The sequence below is a fragment of the Aotus nancymaae genome, unplaced genomic scaffold, assembly GCF_030222135.1.
Source record: "Aotus nancymaae isolate 86718 unplaced genomic scaffold, 86718_ANA_hifiasm-v0.15.2.pri h1tg000004l, whole genome shotgun sequence".
Taxonomy (NCBI): Eukaryota; Metazoa; Chordata; class Mammalia; order Primates; family Aotidae; genus Aotus; species Aotus nancymaae.
The window spans coordinates 15,928,277-15,952,916 of record NW_026988415.1 but is presented as its reverse complement, the minus strand read 5'-3'; the positions used below and the strand labels follow the sequence as shown (position 1 = coordinate 15,952,916).

At 44.5% G+C, this 24,640-nt stretch overlaps 1 protein-coding gene across 1 annotated transcript in view; it reads right to left on the bottom strand.

The window, feature by feature from the left end:
* The window catches only part of GPC4 (glypican 4), a 121,153-nt gene extending 97,963 nt beyond the window's left edge, over positions 1-23,190 (bottom strand). The window contains exon 1 of the mRNA XM_012474342.2: positions 22,799-23,190. Coding sequence (XP_012329765.1) covers positions 22,799-22,958 — 160 coding nt within the window. The 5' untranslated portion in view covers positions 22,959-23,190. The remainder of the gene's footprint in view (positions 1-22,798) is intronic.
* Positions 23,191-24,640: the final 1,450 nt, after the last annotated feature.

The window sequence follows — 24,640 nt, the reverse complement described above, 5'->3', positions numbered from 1 at the left end:
TCCTACCTTTCTGCAAAGCACCTGGAACATTATTGTATAATTCTGGGCTGTGCGCATCAAGCAAGGCATAAGCTGAACTGAGGGCTCAGCTGAGGGCAGCTGACATTATGGAGAGTCAGGGAAAGGGTGGGATAAGAAGTGAGAAAAGTCTGGTGCAGGAAAGAAGACTTAAAGGGATACATTCATCATTCTCACTCCTGTGGCATCATAAAGGCCTAATAACTCTAAAAACAACAATCTAGGGAAGCTACCAAGCAAAGGTTAGAAGAGGAGAGGAGTTATATTCACTTACAATAGGTTGGGTGTGGTAGCTCATGCCTGTAATCCCAGCACTTTGGGAGGGCGAGGCAGGCGAATCACCTGAGGTCAGGAGTTCAAGACCAGCCTGGCCAACATGGTGAAACCCCATCTCTACTAAAAATACAAAAATTAGCCAGGTGTGGTGGCACATGCCAGTAATCTCAGCTACTCGGGAGGCTGAGGCACAAGAATTGCTTGAACTCAGGAGGCAGGGGTTGCAGTGAGCCGAGATTGCACCACTGCACTCCAGCCTGGGTGACAGAGTGAGACTCTATCTCAAAATAAATAAATCAATATTCACTTACAATAAAGAGAAGCACTATCTTATATCCAGTAGCCAATCAACAGTCAGTCTGTTATTCCTAGAAGTGGGATAAACTAAAGAAAGCATGGCTAAAGCAAATCAGGGCTACTGGGAGATATCCCTAAACACCAGGGTCCCTGGAACCATCTGAGATAACCACAGTGGCCTGGACTCTGTGGCTTATCCAATGAGACAGCTCCTATTGATAAGGACACCTAGCTTTTCAATGACGCATCACTCTTGTTCATTACAGGAAATTAATTTATACAGCTGCATCTTGTATGTACCAATTGTGTTTCCATAGGGGGTGCCCCAGCCTAAAAGGGAAAGAAAGACACAGAAATGGTCCTACAAAGGATACAGCTGTCTTCCAACTTCAGGCTTTATTGGCAAACTCCTTTTCAAAAAAGAAAAAAAAAGTGGAGAGCATAATAATCACTTGCCATTTGTCAGACAGCCCCAAAAGAAGCGGCTAAACTCTTTCCTCTCCTTCCGCTTATATGTCCCTCCTCCTTTACCTCACCCTTTGAGCACCTCTTTCACCAACCACCTGTCAAAATAAAGCAAGCCACGGATCTTTCAAAAACTGACGCTGGAAAGAAGCCGCTGGATGATTTCTTTCCAGGACTCGTTGAAAGATAAAAGATGAGGCAGACAATTTAAAAGGCGAGACTGTACCCTCCGGATCACAAAGCTGAAAGCAGACAAACCGTGGAAGCCAATGACACAGGAAACGCCCTTTGACCAGAGACAGACACTAGGCATAGCAAAGTTATTTTCAATAAAGAATAAGAAACTGAATTAAGCCATTTCACAACTAATAGTCATAGAATCATTTCATTGTAAAAAAGTGGGAGAGGAGGGAGAATGGAGGGTTATTACGAGCTCCTCCTTTTAGAAACAATGACACTGCTTTCTAGGAAGTTCTGTTCAGATGACAAATGTTTTAGGAAGGGTTTTGTTTGGGGTTTCTTTATTTTTAAAAGTGAGACACACAGATATGTGGGAAACCTTCCAATCAAAAGGACAGAAGAACCACAAGAAAAGGCACTACCCACCCTTCAAGCAACTAATTTGTAGTTCAGGTTTAACCCACACTCCCACCAGCCAACAGTTTAGCTGTTTCTGGGAATATTACTGAACTAGGTTTTTAGAAATCAGAGTAGATGCAGATTCCTGTCCAGAACTAAGAAAGGGTGAAGCTGGAAAGTGCTGAGAGAGAAAAACAAAACAAACCAAACAAAAAAAAAAAACCCTGAACTCTCACAACTAACTAATGTCCAGAGTTCAACTTCACATTTCCTTCCCTCCCCTACATACCTGTAAAGAGAGGAATTTGGCATGTGCTGGTGTTAGACTAGGCTTTAGGCATAAGGGAAAAGTTTCCTTCCTTTCAACCTTCTGAAAGAAAAAAGGAAGGTAGGAAGGAAGGAAGGAAGGAAGGAATCATAAAATTGAACTTAAGGAAGTTATTCAACAGAAGCCAAACACACAGGAATGAACACGATCATTGCTGTGTTCCAATATAAAAACAAAAACAAAAAAACACACATTCAAAACACCAAAAATAATCTAAATGTCCATTTGTGGTACATATAATAGATTACAGTACATTAACTTAAGGGAATATTATTCAGCCATTTGCCATTTTTAACTGTATAAAACCACAAAGCATTTTTATACTTGTTATATTAAAAACAGCAGATACATCAAATAGTACAAACTACAATTTAAGCCATATAAAAACATATGCATGCAGAGCATGGTGGCTCACACCTATAATCCCAACACTTTGGGAGACCGAGGTGGCAGATAACTTGAGGTCAGGAGTTGGAGTCCAGCCTGGCCAACATGGTGAAACCCCATCTCTACTAAAAATACAAAAATTAGCCAGGCATGGTAGTGGGCGCCCTTAATCCCAGCTACATGAGATGCTGAGACAGGAGAATTCCTTGAACCCAAGAGGTGAAAGTCACAGTGAGCCAAGATTGTGCCACTTCACTCCAGCCTGGGTGACAGAGTAAGACTCTGCCTCAAAAAAAAAAAAATATATATATATAGATATATGTGTATATATGTACACACATATATACATATATGCATATATATGCAGGTAAATAAGGATTGCATCATGATATGCAAAGCATACAGATGTTACTCTAATCACTATTGTTATTCTATCATCTCTTCAATTGGAAAAAATGTAACCTATAATAAACCATAATCTCTGGAGGCCTAATGACAGTATGACAATTTCCAGTGCCAAGTACAAAGTCCTGAGAGCAGAGTTGTTCAGGGCAAGGAGAAAAGAGGGGCTGAAGAAGAAGATGTTGCCTAGCTCACCCCAATTATTTCACTTCCAAGATCTAAAGTGGCTTCAGTACACAGGTTCTTGCTTCCCCAGTGTGCAACTTTTCCCAGGTTTCTGACCCCTGGAGGTGGCTGTATTTATTATTGTCATCATGGTGTTGGTAGCTACTTATCAGGAGAACCCTGACTCAGAGACTAAGAGATACGAACTCACACACAAGAAAGAAGCAGTTACCACTAAAAACAGGAAGAGTTTGATTCTTCAGTTTAAAGACCCAAGACAACACCATGGACACAAAAGCCTGACTTTGTCTCCTGTTGTTTTGGTCGATCTTCTATCGGAAGATCAGTAAAAGAAATGGTCATGTGAAATTACGTTGACAACACTGATTATTAAGCTGTTTATTGTCGTTTACATAACAGCCTCCATAATAAATTCTTTCTAGATTGAGCAACAACAAGAAAATACCTTGCCTGAAGAGCTCTTGTTTCTTTTTATCAGATAAAGAAATGCATCATAACCAGTTGGTGTTCCTGTTTTACCCCAGCTACCCAGAAGCCCACAATTCTTTCACTGTAATAGCCTTTCAAAATTCTTTACTCTATTTAAAATTCTCCACACAATCCTCCATCTTTATTTTCTGCTTACATTAAATGGATTAATCTACATGATGCATTCAAAATAGGCCCATAGTGAGTGCTCAGTAATTGTTACCTATTGTTATTAAAATAATAATTAATAACAATTATTATCACATTTGTAGGAATCCTACTGAATATGATTAAATAATTTTAAGCAGACAGGATTTATAATTAAAAATGTTTGGCAGGGCACAGTGGCTCATGCCTGTAATCCCAGAATTTTGGGAGGCCAAGGCGAGTGGAACACCTGAGGTCAGGAGTTCCAGACCAGCCTGACCAACATTGTGAAATCCTGTCTCTACTAAAAAATACAAAATTAGCTGGGCATGGTGGTGCATGCCTGTAATCCCAGCTACTTGGGAGGCTGAGAGAGGAGAATTGCTTGAACTCGGTCGGGAGGCAGACGTTGCAGTGAGCCGAGATCACGCCATTGCACTCCAGCCTAGGCAACAAGAGTGAAATTCCATCTCAAAAATAAAAAACAATGTTTTTTTAATCTTGGAAGAGAATGGTATGAATTTTTTTTTTTTTAATTTTCAGGCCCTGCTGGATTCTTCTATAAAAATTAAAGACATGGTTCAAGAATCAGTTACCACCTCTTTTTAAAACTGCACCCATTTGAGAGACCAATAGACTTCTATTACTAAAGCTGATGAGGGATGATGAAATCATGTTAGCTCCTTATTTTTTAATGAAAAAAATTATCAATATTGACTGATTAAAAGAAAACAAATATTAGGAAAAGAAGAGAGATATGAGATGAGAAAGGACATGTCAAGGTTACAATAAATTGTTTGAAAAGGAACACTGGCACAAAGTCAATTGCTTCAGTGGACAGACTTCAACACAACTAAGAAACCTAAGTTATATGGTATTAGAAGAAATCCCCAATACTTTACATTTACTAAGTGTAAAATGCTGTTATTCTTAATGATCAAAATTTTCCTTCATTTAAAAAAAATGACTATCACAACTGAAATACTTTAAGTACAAATTAATAGTCCCTAGAAAACCGTCTGCAGTTGACGTTATACTTTCAAGAACAGCATATACTACCAAATATATAACATAAAAATTCAAGATTTGACACAATTCTCTGATCACATATCTAGTATCTGTTGAAAATGGTGAAATTCCTTTACAACCAATTACTGTTCAGAAAATTACTTAATATTTGAGGCAATTTATATTTGGCAAAATGTAGGAACTAAATCCACATTCCCTAAATGTCACCCTAGGAAGCCACAAAGCATTGGCATAACACTCATGAACGTAACACAGATTCAAAGACATTTCTGAAATCAATAACTGAGCCAAATGCAATAATTTCCCTTTATTAAGTGATCAGCTTGCATTCCTCTCATATTAAAAACACATCCCAATTTTTTTTAGTTGTTTTTCCTTTCTGCAAACTGTAAGGATACAACAGCTGCTAGGACTTCAAGAAGGAAAACAAATACCCTGTCCTAACAGCCGAGCGGCCATTAGTCTCTCGTGTTAATATGGTCGATTACAGTAATGTCTTCTATAAATTTGACTTATTGGAGGGAATATGGTGTGAATTATACAGTATTTTTAAAGAAACACAAACTTAGCACTTTCAAACATAAAGTGACCCCAGGAAGTACTGACAACTAAAGCAACTTAAAGACCTACTTTAATAAACAGATATTTTTGTAATTAACACAATGATTTCAATTTAAATGGTTGTTTCTGAGGTGTTTGGGAATAGTCTCTTTCCTTATGTAGGTGTTAAACATTTCCTAAAATATTTACACCATGTATTTTCTTAGCAAACCTTTTATTACAGACCCAGAAGAGAGATAAGTATGCTTATCCCCAGAATCTCATTGTATATTACTTAATTATTGAGCTTGGAAGCAACCAAGAAAATCTTAGGACTCCGAGAGAAACACTAAAAGATTACTGGCAGAGGCCAGGTGCAGCAGCTCACACCTGTAATCCCAGCACTTTGGGAGGCTGAGGCAGGCAGATCACTTAAGCCCAGAAGTTCAAGACCAGCCTGGGCAATATGGCAAAAACCTCGTCTCTACAAAAAATAAAAAATAAATAAATAAATTAGCCAGGTGTGGTGGCACACGCCTCTAGTCCCAGCACTTTGGGAAGCTGAGGCAGGCAGATCACTTGAGCCCAGGAATTCGAGACTGGCCTGGGTGATATGGCAAAACCCCATCTCTAGAAAAAATACAAAAATTAGCCAGGCATGGTGGTGTGTGCCTGTGATCGCAGCTGCTTGGGAGTGTGAGATGGGAGAATCATCTAAGGCTGGGAGGTTGAGGCTGCAGTGAGCCATGATCACACCACTACACTCTAGGCAGGGTGACAGAGTGAGACCTTGTCTCAACAACAACAAAAAAGTAAAAATAAAACTAAAGCAGGGACAATTAATCACATACCCATAAACTTAAAGCTAAGTTTAGAGAGTTAAGGATTGGTTTGCCCCACCATAAACTTGTGGAGTTCAGCCCATACCCTGAGTGCCTCCTAGCATATGGACCATTGGAACCATTAGAAGAGAACTGAAACACTTCTATTCTTAATCAGAAAACTTATCCTAATAATAATAGTAAGCTGAGACAGGGCCCAGTGGCTCACACTTGTAATGGCAGCACTTTGGGAGGCCGAGGCCAACAGATAACCTGAGTTCAGGAGTTCAAGACTATTTCACCTGGGCACCATGGTGAAACTCTGTCTCTACTAAAATTACAAAAATTAGCCAGGTGTGGTGGTGGCGGGTGCCTGTGATCCCAGCTATTCAGGAGGCTGAGGCAGGAGAATCACTTGAACTCGGGAGGCAGAAGTTGCTGTGAGCCAAGATTGCACCACTGCACTCCGGCCTGGGCAACAGAGCAAGACTCAGTCTCAAACAAACAAAAAATAGTAAGCCTACAGTATTTAAAATAAAGAATATACCATAATCTTTATATTTAAATTCATATTTAAAGTATGGTCCACCTTAGTCTTCATATTTAAGCCAACTTGGCACTTGCCTACAAACTTATGCTCCCAATTTACAACAATGCAGTCACTTCACTGCATTAAATGGAGAGCTTGGGGCTTCAGCCTTTGTCATGGTTATGCAGTCTGCCCTTCAGAAGAAGGGTCCACATTAGAAAATGGCTAAAAACACTTGTTTGTAACCCAGAAAAACTGGGATGTCACAGCTACTCATGTACCTCTAGGTAAAATTGTCAGGCATCCGAGCTAGTGTCTTTATACATACCCCAGCCTCAGGGTTCCTCATTAGGACTTTGAATTTCTGAACAAACTAAGAAATAGGTACCTATCAACTGGGCACCATGGCTCATACCCGTAATCCCAGCACTTTGGGAGGCCAAGGCAGGTGGATCACTTGAAGTCAGGAGTTCAAGACCAGCCTGGCCAAAAGGGTGAAACCCCGTCTCTACCAAAAATACAAAATTAGCCAGGTGTGGTGGCACGCGCCTGTAATCACAGTTACTTGGGAGGCTGAGCAGGAGAAATGCTTGAACCGGGAAGGTGGAGGTTGCAGTGAAACAAGATTGTGACACTGCACTCCAGCCTGGGTGACAGAGTGAGACTCCAACTCAAGGGAAAAAAAGAGAAAAAAGAAAATAAATAGGGACCTTCTCACAGTGTTCGTCTAAAATTCTGAAAAACAATCTTTCTCGAGATACGGAAGACTCTGTTCTCAGAGCAGCAGCATGGGGCAAGGAAGGCTCCTTCTTACCCTGTTACGACAACTGCTAAGACTTATCACTCAGGCTGCATTTGCTTATAGTCCTAATCTCCCTGGCCAGGCTCTGCACTTGCTCCCTGCACAGCCAGGATCCTCCTCTCTTTGAGGCAACCTGCACACTCGGTCACCATTGATAAAGGAGGGAAGGAATCTTGTTACCAATTGACAGGTGCATTCCATCCATATTTTGCTAAACCACAGTTTTAGCATTGCTGGGCCAGAGGGCTTCATCTTGAGCCACTCACCAATCGAATGACAGTATTTCTGTGGTCTCTGAAAATGAGAGTGGACTCACACCTTTCATAAAAACCTAAAGCCTTTAGCATTCATAGTCTGGTTCCTCTGCAGACCACCTTGAGAACAGAAAACAACAGTGCAAAGCGACACAAGTGTTAACTTGGCATTTGCCAGTGATCCTGTAAACCCAATCCTTAAAATGATGGTCACAGTACTGTAAACAAATGTGAATCAGAAAGAGCCAATCCTTCAAAGTGGATCCCAAGTGGCTAACTGGGCCTAAATTTAAAATAGAACCAAGTGGTCATTTGCTAACTAAAGGTGACGCACTCACTCTGAGTTTCCAGAAAACACCCACTTCTGTTTAACTTTGGGACTTTCAGAACTCCCCTGAAGCAACCAATCAGAGCTCACCTGCACCAACTTTCAGGGCTCACCTGTATTGACCAATCAGGGCTCAGCTGTATCAATCTATCGGGGCTCAGCTGAGTCAACCAATAGGAATTAAGCAAATTTCAGTCTTCATTTGCATATCAGACTTGCTTAGGAACTTGGGAGAGAACTTTTGCCCTAAAACCAGAATCTACTTGGTGGCTCATGCCTGTAATCCCAACACTTTGGGAGGCCAAGGTGGGCAGATCGCTTGAGGCCAGGAGTTTGAGACCAGCCTGGCCAACTTGGCAAAACCCCATCTCTACAAAAATTAGCTGGGCATAGTGGTATGTGCCTGTAGTCCCAACTACTTGGGAGGCTGAGGTCAGAGAATTGTTTGAACCCAGGAGGTGGAGGCTGCAGCGAGCCGAGATTGCACCACTGCACTACAGCCTGGGTAACAGAGCAAGACTCTGTCCCAAAGTAAAAACAACCAACCAGAAACCAGAATCTTCTCTCTGGTCTCTAGAATATGCACTTTTGTTTTACACTGAAGGATGTGTCTCCCCAGTTTACAAACTGTTCACTGGAATGAAGTCTTTTTCTTCCAAACTCCTTTTCAGAGAACTTTTGTTCACAGTATGCAACAAGAGAAAGTGTTCCATGTAAGCCAAGATAACTCAGGCCTATCTTCCCTACACCACTGCAACAAGTGCTCTAGGACTCGTCTCAGGATCCACTGCCAGAAACACAAATCCTGGCCTTTCACTGGGGGTGGGAGCTTGTGATGCTGCAAAAAGCACTACTCCTAGAAAAATGAGAAAGCCTTGTAGGCCCATAATGTTCAAGAAAACTATGTTTTACCCTGATTGCCATTCCCTTACCCCTTACCCAAGACCAAGGGCTTCTCCTTGGAAGTAGTTATCACAGCTGTAGCTAATTACCAATTTGCAGAATTATTGGGTCAATGTCTGTCTCACCATTTAGACTGTGAGCTCCATGAGGGAGAGACCTGGCTTATATCATTTTTGTTCATTGTTCTATCTCCAGTGCCTTGTAATTAATAGGCACTTGCTAAATATCTGCTGAATGAATGAATCTCTAGTTTAGGCACCCCTTTCTACAGATGGGAGTTCATATGTATAATCTCATATTCACAAGCCCTAAAGAGTCAACTATGCCCTCTGAAAGCTTTTTTTCCTAAGAGCAACCTATTTGCAAGAAGTACTCATTCATGTATTCATTCAACAAATATTTTTGAGTGTTAACCAATGTGGTAGACGTTGGGTATAGAGCAGTGAATAAAAGAGGCAAAGCCCCTGCCCACAGGTCAGATGGTGGTAACTAAGAAGATGAAAGCAGAAGGGAAGAAGGGCAAAGTATATGAGAGTGTGTGTGTGTGTGTGCACGCGCGCGTGCATGTGTGTGCTTGCACACGCACGTGCAGAGGGGTGGGGGGTTGTATCCTATTTTACGCAGAGACCAGGAAAAGCTTCTCTATTAAGGTGATAGGTAATCAAAGCCCTGAAACATGTGAGGGAATGAACCATGCTGCTATCTGGCAACAGGGTGTTCAAGGCACTTAGAATAAGAAGTGCAAAGGCCCCTGAACGTGCCTGATGTGCTTGAAGGAAAACAGAGAGACCAACATGGCTAGGGTGGGATGGGGCCTGAGATAAAGATAAAGCCTGAGAAGAGAAGACCGTGTCGGCTGGCACAGGAGAGGGTAGATGGGCTCATAAGCCTTGATTTTCACTCTGGTTGGCCTAGGGAACCACTGGAGCATTTTGATCAAAGGAGTGATATGATCTTATTTAAGTTTAAGAGAATACCATCACACTGGCTGCTATGCTGAGAACACAGGCTGGGGAGAGCCAGAGCCAGAGAGTAAAAGCAGGAGAACTGATGTGGGCAACTGCAATAACGCAGGCAAGAGGTAATGAGGACTGAGACCAGGATAGTAGTCACTGAGATGGTAAGACAACAAGTTCTAAATACATCTCGAAAGCAGAGCCCAAAGGTAGAGATTATGAAATATTAGCTAAGCTGAAACATATCCCATCCAGTCACCTAAATCTTTATTCAGATTACAAGAAAATGGATGCAGTCCCTTATTTTGGAAGGTTGTTATTTCATCATTTGCCCTCCAACCTAAAGAATACAAGAACATCTTCTAAGATTGCCTCACTGCTTAATGATCCATTGACCTCCTACCAGAAGAGCCTCCCAGAATGTGTCCAGGCCCATCAGATCTTAGAGGGCAGAAAGAAAAGTTAGTTCCAAACTGGGGGTAAACACAGCAAGGCAGAATATTAACCATCCAGCCAGCTGGGGACATTTAATTCAAATTCAGTTTAAAGTGAACTTATTTCACTACTCCCCTTTAAAAAAAGTCTCCCCATAAACACGAAGAACTAATCCTCATCATAGCCTCCAACATCCTGGTGAGGGGGTGATATTTAAGGACCATTTATAAAGTACACTGGTGAAAAGTTGTCTTATTTTGCTTTTTAAAATCTTAGCATGGGGAAATCTTCTATAATTAAGGCAATTTAAACAATAGTAGATAATAATTTGACTAGAAATTGTAAGGAATGTAATGACTGCTTATCCTGGCACCAAAAAAACAGGACTTTCTGTGAAGTCACTGCCAAGAAAAATGGTACTCCCACTCAGACTGGACCATTGCAAGTAGTAACTGCTAACCACACGCTTTACACTGCAGTTTGCAAGGACACAGTGCTTTGTTTTCATCTCTGACCAAACACCAGACTGAAAACTCAATGGAGACAAATGTGTGGTGAAATAGAAACAATAACTGAAGGAAAAAAATATTCTGCTGGCTTAATGCTTGCTGGGATGACAACGTCAAGAGTTTGGTGAACTAAGGAAACCTCTACAGTCCAAAAGAAACCACTTCCAGCCTGTTCTGGTAGACAGAAGGTGAACAGGCAAGAAAGAATACAGGGTTTAAGAGGCTTGCAAAAGCCAAACTGACAAAGTGGCTGTGTGAAGAAAGAACTAGCATGAAAAGAATGGTTGCGATGAAGCAGAGATCAAAGCTTGACCCAAACCTCCAGGAGAAGACGACAGAAGTGAGCACCTAGTAGAAAGGCTGATGCAACGAAAAGGAGCAAAGGTAGCCTCTTCTAAAAGCATCTCTGAGGCCAGACACGGTGGCTCATGCCTGTGATCCCAGCACTTTGAGAGGCCGAAGCAGGCAGATCACCTGAAGTCAGGGGTTCGAGACCAGCCTGGCCAACAGGGTGAAACCCATCTCTACTAAAAATGCCAAAATTAGCAGAGCATGGTGGCAGGCACCTGTAGTCCCAGCTACACAGGAGGCTGAGGCAGGAGAATCACTTGAACCCAGGAGGCGGAGCCAAGATTGTGCCATTGCACTCCAGCCTGGGCAACAAGAGCAAAACTATGTCTCAAAAGGAAATAAAGAAAAGAAAAGAAAAAGCACCTCTGCAGGCACAGACGTGTTCCTGCTAATGTTTGAAACAATGTAAGAAGTAGCAACTGTTTGTCTTCTACCCAGATTAAAACCAACCACATGAAATACTAAGCACCCACCTCCAAGCAAGCCAAGAAAGAGTACCACATTCTAGGTTAAGGGGTAAAAAAAAAAAAAGAATTTTCCTTTTCCTTTTCTTACTTAGGCATCTAGTACTGAATGTATGTGAAAGTTAAAAATAAATGAGATAGCTCAAAATAGGTTTTTTTTTTTTGAGACGGAGTTTCGCTCTTGTTGCCCAGGCTGGAGTGTAATGGTGCAACCTTGGCTCACCGCAACCTCCGCCTCCCAAGTTCAAGCGATTCTCCTGCCTCAGCCTCTCGAGTAGCTGGGATTACAGGTATGCACCACGATGCCTAGCTACTTTAGTAGAGACGGGGTTTCTCCATGTTGGTCAGGCTCCCAACCTCAGGTGATCCACCTGCCTTGGCCTCCCAAAGTGCTGGGATTACAGGCATGAGTAACCGCACTGGGCAAAATAATTAGATTTAAAAAGGATTGTTTTAGCCTGTTTGAGCTGCTAAAAACAAAATACCATAGACTGGGTGGCTTCTAAACAACAGAAATTTTTTGCTCAAAGTTCTGGAGGCCAGGAAGTACAAGATCAAGATGCTGGCAGATTCTGTTCTGGTAAGGGCATGCTTCCTCATAGAGGGCCATCTTCTCACCGTAATTTCATGTGACACAAGTGACAAGGGATCTCTCTGGGGCCTCTTTTATAAGGGTACTAATCACATTCATGAGCCCCACCTCCTAATGCCTTCACCTTAAGGATTAGGATTTCAAAATATGAATTTTGGAAGAATATAGTAAGACCATAGCAGATATGAATAGAAATATATATTCCTGGAATGAATACAGAAGTAAAAAGTCATGCTTAAGGTTCTTGAGTACCTACCACATGCCATGCAATGCGATAGGAACTGGGAATACATGGCTTCTCAGATCTGGCATGATAGGGCACAAAGAGCTTCTTCTGTTTTGTTTTGTTTTTTAGACACAGTCTTACTCTGTCGCCCAGGCTGGAGTACAGTGGTGGGAACTCCACTCACTGCAATCTCCGCCTCCCAGGTTCAAGCAATTCTCCTGCCTCAGCCTCCTGAGTAGCTGGGATTACAGGTGCACACCACCACATCCAGCTAATTTTTGTATTTTTAGTAGAGATGGGGTTTCACCATGTTGGCCATGCTGGTCTCGAACTCTTGGGTTCAAGTGATCCACCTGCCCAGACCTCCCAAAGTGGCTCTCTCCCAAGGTGAGAGCCACCATGCCCAGCCAAGCTTCACGTCTTTTTTAAGGTTCAAATAGCTACACAGTCAGAGACTATCCTTAACTTCTAGTATTTCTTATGATTATACATTTACCTAGTTTGGCAAATGTTTACAAGGAAATGTAAACATTTGTCACCCCTAACTAGGAACCAATTGTTGTTGACTTCAGGTCAAAATGTCAGTTTCCTAAACTGGCCACAGAAGGTAGTACAGTATCAGGAACAAAGTCAAACTTGGATGTCCTAGAGGGCTTTCAAAAGAAGGTGCAGAGGGGCCAGGTGTGGTGGCTTACGCCTGTCCTAGCACTTTGGGAGGCCAAGGCAGGTGGATCACTTGAGGCCAGGAGTTCAGGACCAGCCTGGCCAACATGGTGAAGGCCCGTCTCTAGTAAAAATCAGCCTTGTGTGTATTGGTACACACCTACAATCCCAGCTACTCAGAAGGCTGAGGCAGAATAATCTCTTGAACCTGGGTGGCAGAGATTGCAGTGAGCAGAGATCACGCCACTGCACTCCAGCCTGGACAAGAGTAAGACCCTGTCTCAAAAAAAAAAAAAAAAAGTGCAGAGGAACAAAATCATGAACTATAAACTCTGAAGTGAAAAAGGCACTGAATTAATAATATACAATCTTTAACTCTTTTTTTAAAATAAAAAGACAAAGTGACATATAGAATGACTCCTTGTTGATCTGGCACTGTTGGGAAACTGGGTGTTCTAGATAGGTAAATGTGTAAGTTAACTAAAATTTCCTCCTTTTGAAGGGCAGTTTTCATATTTTGAATATTTCCAATGAAACTCTTTCTAAAACATACTTTCTGAACTTTTAAGTCAGAATAAGCCAAACACCATTATTTAATACTCTGATGAAATATACTAGTGCCCTCGATGGTTATGGTTACAAAGGTGCCTTTGAGCATTCGCCCATCCTAGAAGATCTCGAACTGCCAAGATCAGCAAGTTCTGGGTCTCCCGTTCAGCTTCTGGTCACCCTCAAATTGTCCTCTCTCACTTCTTCCAGATGTCAAGTCTTACCTGCCTCTAACATGATCCCTTCCTGTGAGTTCCCATCAGCCCCCAACCAGTACCGCTTGCTATTTCTAATCTGCCACAGACTGGGAAACTGGATAACCAAAGCATTTTATCTTCATCTCATGTATAAACCCTATCTACCTAATTTGAATGCAAGCTCCTCAAAAGCTTGATTCCTGCTTGATACCTCTTGTAATCCCCAGCACCTAGCACAGTGCTCTGGATACAGAAGCTATTCAATGATTACTGATAATAAACTTCTGAAGGCCTTTTCTCCACGTAGAATGCATGGGCTTTATGACAGCTGTTTCCATCATTTGGCTTTTCTGCTTACTTTTACATTCCCAGCTGTGTTCTGGATGGTTGCACCAGCTAGAAGCCTAGGGATTTACTGTACTTCTATTTCTTGATAAGATACTTGAAGAGAATAAACACATGGCAAAGGGGACATTAAAGTAAGGGATAAAGAGATTTTTTTAAAATTTCACCAATAAAGAAAAAGGGAAGAAATATCATCTAGCATGTTGACACTTAATCAATAAATGACAGAAAGGCTGGATTCCTTTCTAATTCTTTCCAAAGTATTCTCATTGTCTTTGCCTTATGTCTCTACCTGCAGCAAAGCATCACCAGTTGTGGTTCACATTCATATCTTAATTGAAAATATTTTCCTCCATGTTTGACACAGCTTTCTCTTAAATCCAAGTTAGCCAAAATTAAAATAAGCATGCATTGAGTCTAAACTAAAGCCTTTATCTCAGACAACACTTTTTGATGACTCTCATTGGAAAATTTAGAATAACAGAATCTCAGAGATGGAAGGGACGTTGGCAATCATCTAGGGCAGTGCCTCTCAACTGTGGCTGCACATTAGTACAACTAGAGACCTTTTAAAAATACCATGACATATACACCTACTTGTACACACAAAAATTAAAAATTTAAAAAAAAAAAATACCATGGGCCAGGCATGGTGACTCACGCCTGTAATCCCAGCACTTTGGGACGTTAAGGTGGGGGTATCACTTGAGGCCAGGAGTTCAAGACCAGCCTGGCCAACATGGTGACACCCCGTCTCTACTAAAAATACAAAAATTAGCCAGGCATGGCGGTGCACGCCTGTAGTCCCAGCTACTCGGGAGACTGAGGCAGAAGGAAGGATTGCTTAAACCTGGGAGGTGAAGGCTGCAGTGAGCTGAGATCATGCCACTGCACTCCATCCTAGGTGACAAGAGCAAGACTCCATCTCAAAAATAAAAAAAATACCATGGCGTACTCCCTCCTGAATAAAGTATGATTTCATTGCTATTGGGTGGTACCCAGGCATTAGTATATTTTAAAAGCTCCCCAGGTGCCAGGTGGTTCAATTTCACCCTGCTTTTCAAAGAGGGAAGAATCTCACCAAAGGTTCAAACAACTAATTTGCCAGAGTTAGGCTAGAACTACTCATTCCAAAACGCCATGTCTTCTCCATGTAAACTACTCCATCTACGAAAGTGGAGTCTCTTCCCTCCCTCACTCGTCCTCTCTCTCCAACATCCCCAACTATCTCAAAGTAGATATATTTTCTGAATATTCTTTGCGTTAGAATCCCATTGCATAATTTTTAAAAACCTAAATGATGTATATGTTTCCCTGTATCCTCATGCTTTTTTTCCTCTCACAAGGAACCCGAAAGAGATCAATCAGACGAGGTTTACCCTTAAAGAAGCCATACTGCTTCTCCTCAGATAGGTTGGACTCAACCTACCCTTTTCACCATTATTATCACACAGGCCATCTTCAAAATCCCTTGCAAGGTTCAATTTCAATTCTCTGTCAGCCCACTTAATTTCTAGTTTGTACCTGGGCCTTGTCAAACTTAGTGGACTTCCCTCTTCTGGCCTAAACTCTTTCTATTTTGTGAAAGATGCCTTTTTCCCTGAAGCAGCCTCTTTACTCTGCCAGTTAGTCATGCCAGGTTCTTTTTTTCCTCCCCCAAGCAGTTGGTCTTTTTGATGTCTGGCACACATTTATCTGGGCTTCCAATAAGATGTTTTTACATAGTTTCCAGGCTTCCTGGAGGTTATTGACTTTTTTAACTCTCCCATTCAATTTTTTCCCCTAATTTCTAACATTTGTTAGAGTTTCTTTTTCAAAAGTTGAATACCTGGCTGATGGAGCTCTTTGATTTTTCTTTCCCACCAGACTGCTGAATTAAATGCATCAGAACTTAAGCATAATATTTCAAATTACCTCCAGGATGGAATCGCTCCATGAATTTTCTGCACTTTCATGTTCTCTGTAGTAAGCAACAGATGTTTAACCAAGTAGAATTGAAAATGCTAGTTTTTACCTGTTTGTATTTTAGTATGTCTGTTTATTTATATAAAATATTCTGATACCCTTCAAAGCTTGTGTTCTTCTTGGTAAAGACAATAAACTTAAGGTTTTTTATGTTTTAAAAGGTAACTGATGTACACTGAACAAGCTCTATGTTCTGAATCTAATGTGGTAAAAATACTCTAAATTGCCTAATCACAACACTCTTGACTGCTCATTCTTTAAAGAAGTGTATCTTAAGGCATTAGGAAAAACAATTTTGTATCTTTCTGAAAAATTCCTGGCTGGGTGCAGTGGCTCACTCCTATAATCTCAGCACTTTGGGAGGCCGAGGTGGGTGGATCACCTAAGGTCAGGAGTTCCAGCCTGGCCAACATGGCAAAACCCCATCTCTACTAAAAATACAAAAAATAGCTGGGTGTGGTGATGTGTGCCTGTAATCCCAGCTACTCGGGATACTGAGGATGGAGAATCGCTTGAACCTGGGAGGCAGAGGTTGTGGTGAGTTGAGATCGCACCACTGCACTCCAGCCTGCACAACAAGAGCGAAACTCGGTCTCAAAAAAAAAAAAAATCCTATAAGCATTCAGTTATTAATGAAGTGGTAAAGACAAGCACTCCCCCAAAATAATAAAAACGTTCTCCAAGCTATACCAACGTATCATGCAGATTTACTTTAAATTTAGTTCACTTCAAAGTATTTAGATCCAGGCTGGGCATGGTGGTTCATACCTATAATCCCAGCATTTTGAGAAGCTGAGGTGGGTGGATCATTTGAGGTCAGGAGTTCGAGACCAGCCTGGCCAACATGGTGAAACCCCGTGTCTACTAAAAATACAAAAATTAGCCGGGCACGGTGGCACGCGCCTATAATCCCAGCTACTCAGAAGGCTGAGGCAGGAGACTTGTTTGAACCCAGGAGACACTGCAGAGAGCTGAGATCATGTCACCGCAATCCAGCCTGAGCAACAGAGCACGACTCCATCTCAAAAAAAAAAAAAAAAAAAATTAGCCAGGTGGTAGTGGCTTGTGCCTATAATCCCAGCTACTCTGGAGGCTGAGGCAGGAGAATTGCTTGAGCCTGGGAGGTAAAGGTTGCAGTGAGCTGAGATCATGCCACTGCACTCCAGTCTGGGTGACAAAGTGAGACCCTGTCAAAAAAAAAAAAAAAAAAAAAAAGGTGTTTAGATCCAAAAGATTCCTAGGAGATCAACAGAACAGACCATGGAATGACAATCTATCATCAAGGCAATATAATCTCATTATAGCACTAGTATCCTGACATAGAACACAATAGAATTGTCTATGTCATTCTCCCACGTGTTTAACAAATATTGCACTGACCTACCCACACTTGGTACTGCTAGGCACAGACAACACCAGGAGTTGCCACATTTGTCCTCAAGTTGCTTCCAGTTGAAGAGAGAAGACAAGCATATGCCTGCACACACAGTTAACTATAATACAAGGCAGTTATGTACAAAGACCATGGATCTTGTTTCAACAGGGAATCAGGAAGAAGCCGACACATAACCCTGGAGAGTTCAGAAGTGACTCAATGAAAGAAGTATCATTTGAGATGCTTGGAGCAACTGAAGCTCAAAGCACAGGAATGACTCTAATCAAAGCGGTGATGTAAGGAAATTAAGCTGGCAATGTTCAGGATAGAACAGGAAGTGGGGTGGGGGAGAGAACAGACAAGAGGCAGGTAGACCAGTTAAGAACTATTTAAAAGAGTCTGCTGACAGACCTCCTTGTCTTTATCTCTTGCCTCACCAACCCTTAACCCAAAGAGCCACTAATTATCTTCCTAAAACAGCTTGACTGACGACATTCCCCTCCCTCAGAAACCCTCATTGGCTCCTCAATTGTATTGTCCAGGAAATACAATGTATATTCCTTCTACTATTAATACTAGATTGTCTATATCTGGGTTTGACATTTTGTCTACAAAAGATGTGACTGGACCCTCTCCACTATGTTGTGAAAACTGTGCTGTTTTGATGATGGTCCCTTACTAGTTGAAGGTCCTCCCATAGCTTATATCTCAACAAACTCTATGGCAACAGAGAAGGTACTTTCTTGTCTTACTATCTGTACAGCATAGCACGAACTATACTCTAGAATAGATAAGACCTTGGTTCAAATCCCACCTCTGTTATTCACTAGCTATAAGACTGTGAACATATTTCGTCATCCCTTTGAATCTATTTTCTTGTCTGTCAAATGGAGGTGATAATTCTGATGTCACACGGCTGTTGTGGGTTTTAAATGAGAGAATCATGTAAGTTCCTTGGTATGGGGCCAGGCCCAGAGATAATATTCAATAGCTACGAACTCTTATCATGAGGCCAAAATACATTTTTTAAAAACATAAATGAGAAGAAAACCTCAGTGCTAAAACAGTTAATGTCACTGGGGAGCCAGAGAGACTCACTTCCAACTGCCTCAGATTAACACCAATGTTGTTTCCCTTGTACAGATAACAAAAAACTTCCTTTTTCATTCCTCAGTCTAGTCTCTAGTTAATCCTGAAATTGCATGCAACCCAACGTGAATCAAATAAAAAAGGAAAACAGTAATTATGCTGAATCAGACATTTTATATTTATATGTTCTAACCAGAGATTGAGCTGCATAAGCCAGAACTTCTACTAAATTCTTTTTTGAGCATGCCCAGAGGATACCTCCTGTAAAATACTTGGGACAATTTCTATAGTGACAGGCCCTGTGGCTCAATTAGACCCTCTCCAAGTGAAACACAGAGCCAAACTGATGATTCCAACAAAATAGGAAATCACAAATTCATTGCAAAATCCAACACATTACTTAAGGTGTGGAAGGGGGAATATAAATCTTAAAGACACATACTGTGTGTGTCATATATAATCAACTCACTATTAGAAAGTATTGCTACCTCTCTAACACACATACACGCACACCTTTTTCCATATAATCCTAACAGCCTATAGGAGTCCTGGAATCCTCTGTGTATATGCATATGAGTGTGTGGGTTTGGGCACATGATCATAAGTGCATTGCTCATGAACGCAAAAGGGAACAAGAAATAAAAACTCCAAAATTGCAACTAAGGCACAAAGTTCTGAGTATCATTCAATGTCATTGTGAAGGGGACCTTTGGCAAGTTCAAGAACATTTCTAACCCATTGCCTCACTCTTTTTTTTGAGATGGAGTCTCACTCTGTCACCAGGCTGGAGTGCAATGGCACAGTCTCAGCTCACTGCAACCTCTGCCTCCTGGGTTCAAGCGATTCTCCTGCCTCAGCCTCCCGAGTAGCTGGGACTACGGGTGCGTGCTGCCACACCCAGCTAATTTTTGTATTTTTAGTACAGACGGGGTTTTACCATGTTGGCCAGGATGGTCTCGATCTCTTGACCTCGTGATCTGCCTGCCTGGGCCTCCCAAAGTGCTGGGATTACAGGTATAAGCCACCGCACCCGACCACTTCACTCTTCAAAACAATTTCAGCATGGATGAGTAATAAAATGCCCATTGTTGTACACCCTTTACCCTCTGTCTTTATGGAGGGGGGGGCAAAACGAAAATGGTTAGATTTTTAAACTTACTGTCACTAGCATTTTCATTTTTACTAGTGAACCAGCATTACTAGTTAATATTCTATAGTATTAGAGTCCTAAATCCCTTCTCCCTTGGAAATGCCTGGGCACTCCCTTCTCATCATCTGTATCACTCATATGGTACTTACACACTGTGTTGCATTCTAATTTTGTGTGTGCCTGGCTGGACTCGGCATTATTTGAAAAGTACAGTGGTCAAGCAGACAGGCAATGCAGAACCTCAGTTGGAAGCTCCTGTCAGCATGATGTACTCCCTGACACCCTTGAGAGCACATCAGATTATCCTAATTATGATCTATAAAGACTGAGACTCCTTCAGAACATGGAGCATTCTAAAAGCCTGTTCAAACCTCTAGAACGCAAGTGCAAGGCCATCTGGAATAAAACATTAAACTTGGGCTAAGCATGGAGCTCAATGAGCTAGGCACCCAGACTTTGTGATACTTCACCTGGAAAATGATACTGGGTGTTTTACACTGAAAAAAGCACATCCCCCATCCCAGGGTAAGTGCTGGGCAATTAATCCATTCAGACCTAGGCTGAATACAAATCACTATATTGACTATCCTCCTTAAAAAATGACCAAAATTATCTTAGTGTAGCCCAGAGAAGACAAGGCTAATATATGCATCTGGAGAGGCCAGGGTGATGGTAAAGATTACGCCTATTTCTATACTGGCCGTCTAAAGGTATTTACTTGGGTCTGTCTGTGTTGTGACAGTGTCCTAGACTCAAATGAATGCCTCTAACACTCCACATTTTTGAGCCATTCAGTCATGCATTTTTGTTATTGTTGAAAGTGGTGCGAAATTGCACTGCATGAGCTAAAGTCCTTGGTGGTCTTCCAAGGATTCCAGCTAAAAAGGCACTTCCTTTGTTCCTCAGGAGAATGCAGTCCAGTAGGTCATTCAAAAGGGGAAATAAAAGCAGCAGCCCTGGGAGGGAGATGAAGGACAAGACAAAAAGAATCAAATGTTTTGGGTGTGAGCACATTAGCTTCCATTTCCTGCTGCTGGTCACTAATAACTCCCCTATCTTTGGCATGAGGGAATGTCCAGATAGACATATATGCAAAATATCCCTCAGGTGTTTTCTGGGGATGATGACAATCAAAGGGAACACCTAGGACAGAGTCTGTGAGCACCCTTCAAGCTTCCTTTTTCCTGAGATGTTGGCTGGGGAAGATGCTCTGTCACGGCAAAAGACTGCCCAGAGCAAAGTTGGAGAAACTGGGGAGGGCAATTTCACAACCCACTCCCTGAATGCCTGCAGTCAATATCAAAGGCACATATTGCTCGCATGAGCAGAAGATGAAACCTTGTCACATTTCCATTAAGTGCAGAGCTGCATCTACCCCTTCAAAATGTGGGAATGACAACTGTAACCTTCACGCCAATCATCTCCGCTGTGCCCAGGCCCAAACTGTGCAGGGCACAAAGGCCCCAGGTTTGACCTGCAGAGCCCCCAAGCTTCAGTGGCTGCTGGTTCACTTCACTTTTTCTGGCGGGGCTGGAGGAAGGGAAAGAAAGAGGGCTTTTCAGGGCTCTACAACCAATAAAATCGTGCCGCTATGAGGACGTACTTGAGCTCCCCAAAAGACAGGCAGCTGAAGGGCAAACAGTGTCTAATCAGTAGTGAGCATGTTATTTGGTAACTGCCAAGGTGCACTGGGCACCTGGGCTGCTCCAACAATTTATTTCTTCGGTTCTATTTCTATACAGATGCCAGTTATACTCCAAAAGTGCCCAGCAACTTCCCTCAATTACCTTTGTAATTTATATGAAATTGATGACTGCACTTAATCTCCAAGGTTATTAATAGCCCTTCCAAAAAATGATCCCCAACTCTTCCTAGGCCTTTGGAAGCGCCTGGTTGAAATTACAGTATTTCCTTTGCTGGCTGCCGGCCCCCTGCCCGCCCCACCCGGCGACCAGCACCGCAAGGCAAAGGCGCGCTCCACTCACTTCCATGAAAAGTTCGGAGTGGAGGCTCGGCCTCCCGGGCTCGAATCTCTCACTCCTCCGTTAAATTACGCTGGCCACCAGCCAACTAGATTCGTGGTGCTTTCTGAACCTCCAGGGCGAACGGGCTACCTGAGCGGCCGGCGGGGCTGCGCGCAACAGTTGGCCGTTGCGAAGAAGTAAGTGCGATTCGGAGGGGACCCGGCCGAACATCGCCGGCGTCCTTGCCGGGAGGGACTCCGGACACCCGCCGAACGCTGCCTCCACAGCGCTCTAAGAGGGGCTTTCACAAATATCCCCATACACCCCCATCCCACCCCACTGGCGCCAAAATCCGGTGAACTTTTTCACAGGCTAAGCCGTCTCCATTTGCATAACCATCTCCAAACTGAGATTCAGGTTTCCTGTAATCAGTCCTTTCAAAGGTCTGTAATTGAAAGAGCAATTAACCCTAAAATGAGGTAAGAAAAAAGAAAGAGGGGGAAAATACCCTTCTGGTCCGATACCTCCCAGAAAGTAAGAGAGTTCCCAAAAGTCAGGGTTTGGAGGGGTGGAGAGTGAGGGTAGTCGTTTGCTTTTTAAAGGCGACTTCTAAAGCCGTTGCAGCTACTAAAACTCCTAATCCGTGTCAGCGGTGCAAGAGAGGCGGGGAGAGCGTTTTAAAAGAACATCAATGAAACATCAAATTCCACGTTTTGTGACCCCCAGAATCTGGCAAGCTCCGGGAGATTTCCATCTACCACACCCCACTGGCGACCCTCACCCCCCTCGGCCTCTCGTCACCCATACAACAAAGCGGGGCGTCCTGTAAGGACCCGGAAAAGACGAGGGAGCCGGTGACACGCACTTTGAGGGCCAGAGTCCTCAGGGGCTTCCCAGGACCGCGAACAGTGCGGGGGAAGGGGAAGCGGAGGATGGGAGTGGAGCGCGACAGTGGCACCGGGCAACCCGGCATCGCCCCTCCACTCGCAGTGCTGGGGGAGGGGGGAGCGCCGCGCCCGCGGGGAACGTCCTGCACCCGGGCTGGCTGGCTGGCCGACTCGCTCGCTCGCTCCTGCTCTCTCCACTGCCCATTTCTCTCTCTTGTGTACCTGCGTCCGGCGCAGGGGGCGGCGGGGCGGGGAAAGGGGGTCGGGTCCCCTTTCCCGAGGTGTCGGTCTCTGCACCCACCTCCCGGGGGTGCCCACCTACCGTTGATCTCGTGCAGGGGGGCATCGTTCTTGTTGAAGCCTTTGGACACGTAAAGACGTCGCACTTCCGAGCAACTTTTCGACTTGAGCTCGGCAGCCAGCAGCGCGGCGCTGAGCACCGCCAGGGTGCAGAGAAGCGCGGGCAAGCCGAACCGTGCCATGGTGCGGACGCACTCCCACCTTTGGGACGGGACGGGAAGCGTCGCTACGGCAGCGGGCCGAAGGCTGGCGGAGTCAGGGACTAGCGAGTGGAGCTAGAGGGAGAAGGATTTGGAGTTGTGGAGGAGGCAAGCAGGCGGAGGAGACGTGGGGCGAAAAGTGAAGCTGGGCCTCGCGTCAGGCAACGGTCCCCCGTGCCAGGCGCCTGGCCAGAGGAGAAGGAGGAGAAGGAGGGCGTGGAGGCGGCGCACGGCCCAGGAGAGCAGAGGCGCGGGCCGGTGACCTCGGGGTTCCGCGGGGAAGCGAACCCGGCAAGCTGGCCGGCCGGCGAGGCGGAGACGCAGGGAAGGAGGAGAAGGTAGCAGGCGCCGCGGGGACCGCGGAGGGTGTGGGCAGCGGCGGGCGCTCGCTGCGCGCTGCTCCGGCTGCCCTGCGCTGGTCCGCTCGTTCGGCTGGATTCGGCTTGGCTGCCTCTGCCCTCTGCCGCGCGGCTGTGCCCTTCTCAGCTCTGCCGCTGATTGACTGGCCGGCGTGCGCGGCGACGCTCGCAAACTTGGCCAAGCGGGCGGCACTCGGCGGGGGGAGGGGGCGGGCGTCGGGGGGGCCGGAGACAGGCGGGAGCAAGCTGGGCCGGGCCGGGAGAAAACCTGGAAGTGGGGTTGGATCCGGAGCGGCCAAATCCACTTCCTAGGGGGCCGCACCGGGCGCCCGGCGCTCTTTCGCGCGACACGCCCCACCCGGCTCCTCCTTCCTCCCCTCCTCCTCGGAGGCGGGGAGCCAGCCTACCGCCCCCCAACCGCAAAGGGAACGCCAACTACTCCGGGCTGAAGGGCCCAGGTCCGGGGGAACTGGGCGGCCTGGGACTTGTCCCGAAGCCCACGTCTGAGCCGCAGGCCTTCTTGCGCGCGGCCACCTGACCCACCGCCTGCGGGCAAAAGCGGTGCGGAGACCTTCCGCGGCGATATCCGCCTCTCCGCCGCCATCCCGCACCCGCGGACGTTCCTATCCGCGCAGCTCCGGGGCTGGGCGGGGAAGGCGCCCACATTAGTCGCATTGTTTCGCTGCAGGCAGCAGGGGGATTTGGGGCTCCGAGCTCGTCTTAGCGCCTCACCTGGTCTTCCCAAACCTGCTTCCCATCGGACAGTACTCGTGAAATACTAAATTGTCCAGGACCCCGGCAGGCGTTCTTCCCTCATCCGCTACACTACAACCCTCGACGCCACTCCCATCCCCCACCCGGTTCTACTACAAATCGAACCGAACCCTGAAGCGGGAGAAATCCCCAACCGCGAGGTGAGGCGGCAAAGTCAGGGTTGACCGCAGAGATCTTGGAGACCATTTGGTTCAACCCTTGTTTCTATTAGGTAGGGGGAACTGGGGCCCAGAAAAGGGAAGCGACTTGCTAATAGCACGCACGGGAAGTGGGTGTCCAGAACCCGGGACTCTTGACTCCCGAATTTCATGGAATAATGGTAGCCCAGGACCCCCAAATCCCCTACCCCTCAAGCCCCTTGAGAGAGACTGACACCCCTCTGAGACTCAATCCCCACTTTTCCACCAGAGAACTGGAAATGGGCGAGTCTTCCCATCTTGTAAGCTTTGTCAGTTTCCATTAATGAGTGTTTTTTGAAGCTCCCAGGGCTCCTTAAATGAAGGGAACTGTGCAGATCGAGAACTTGTCATT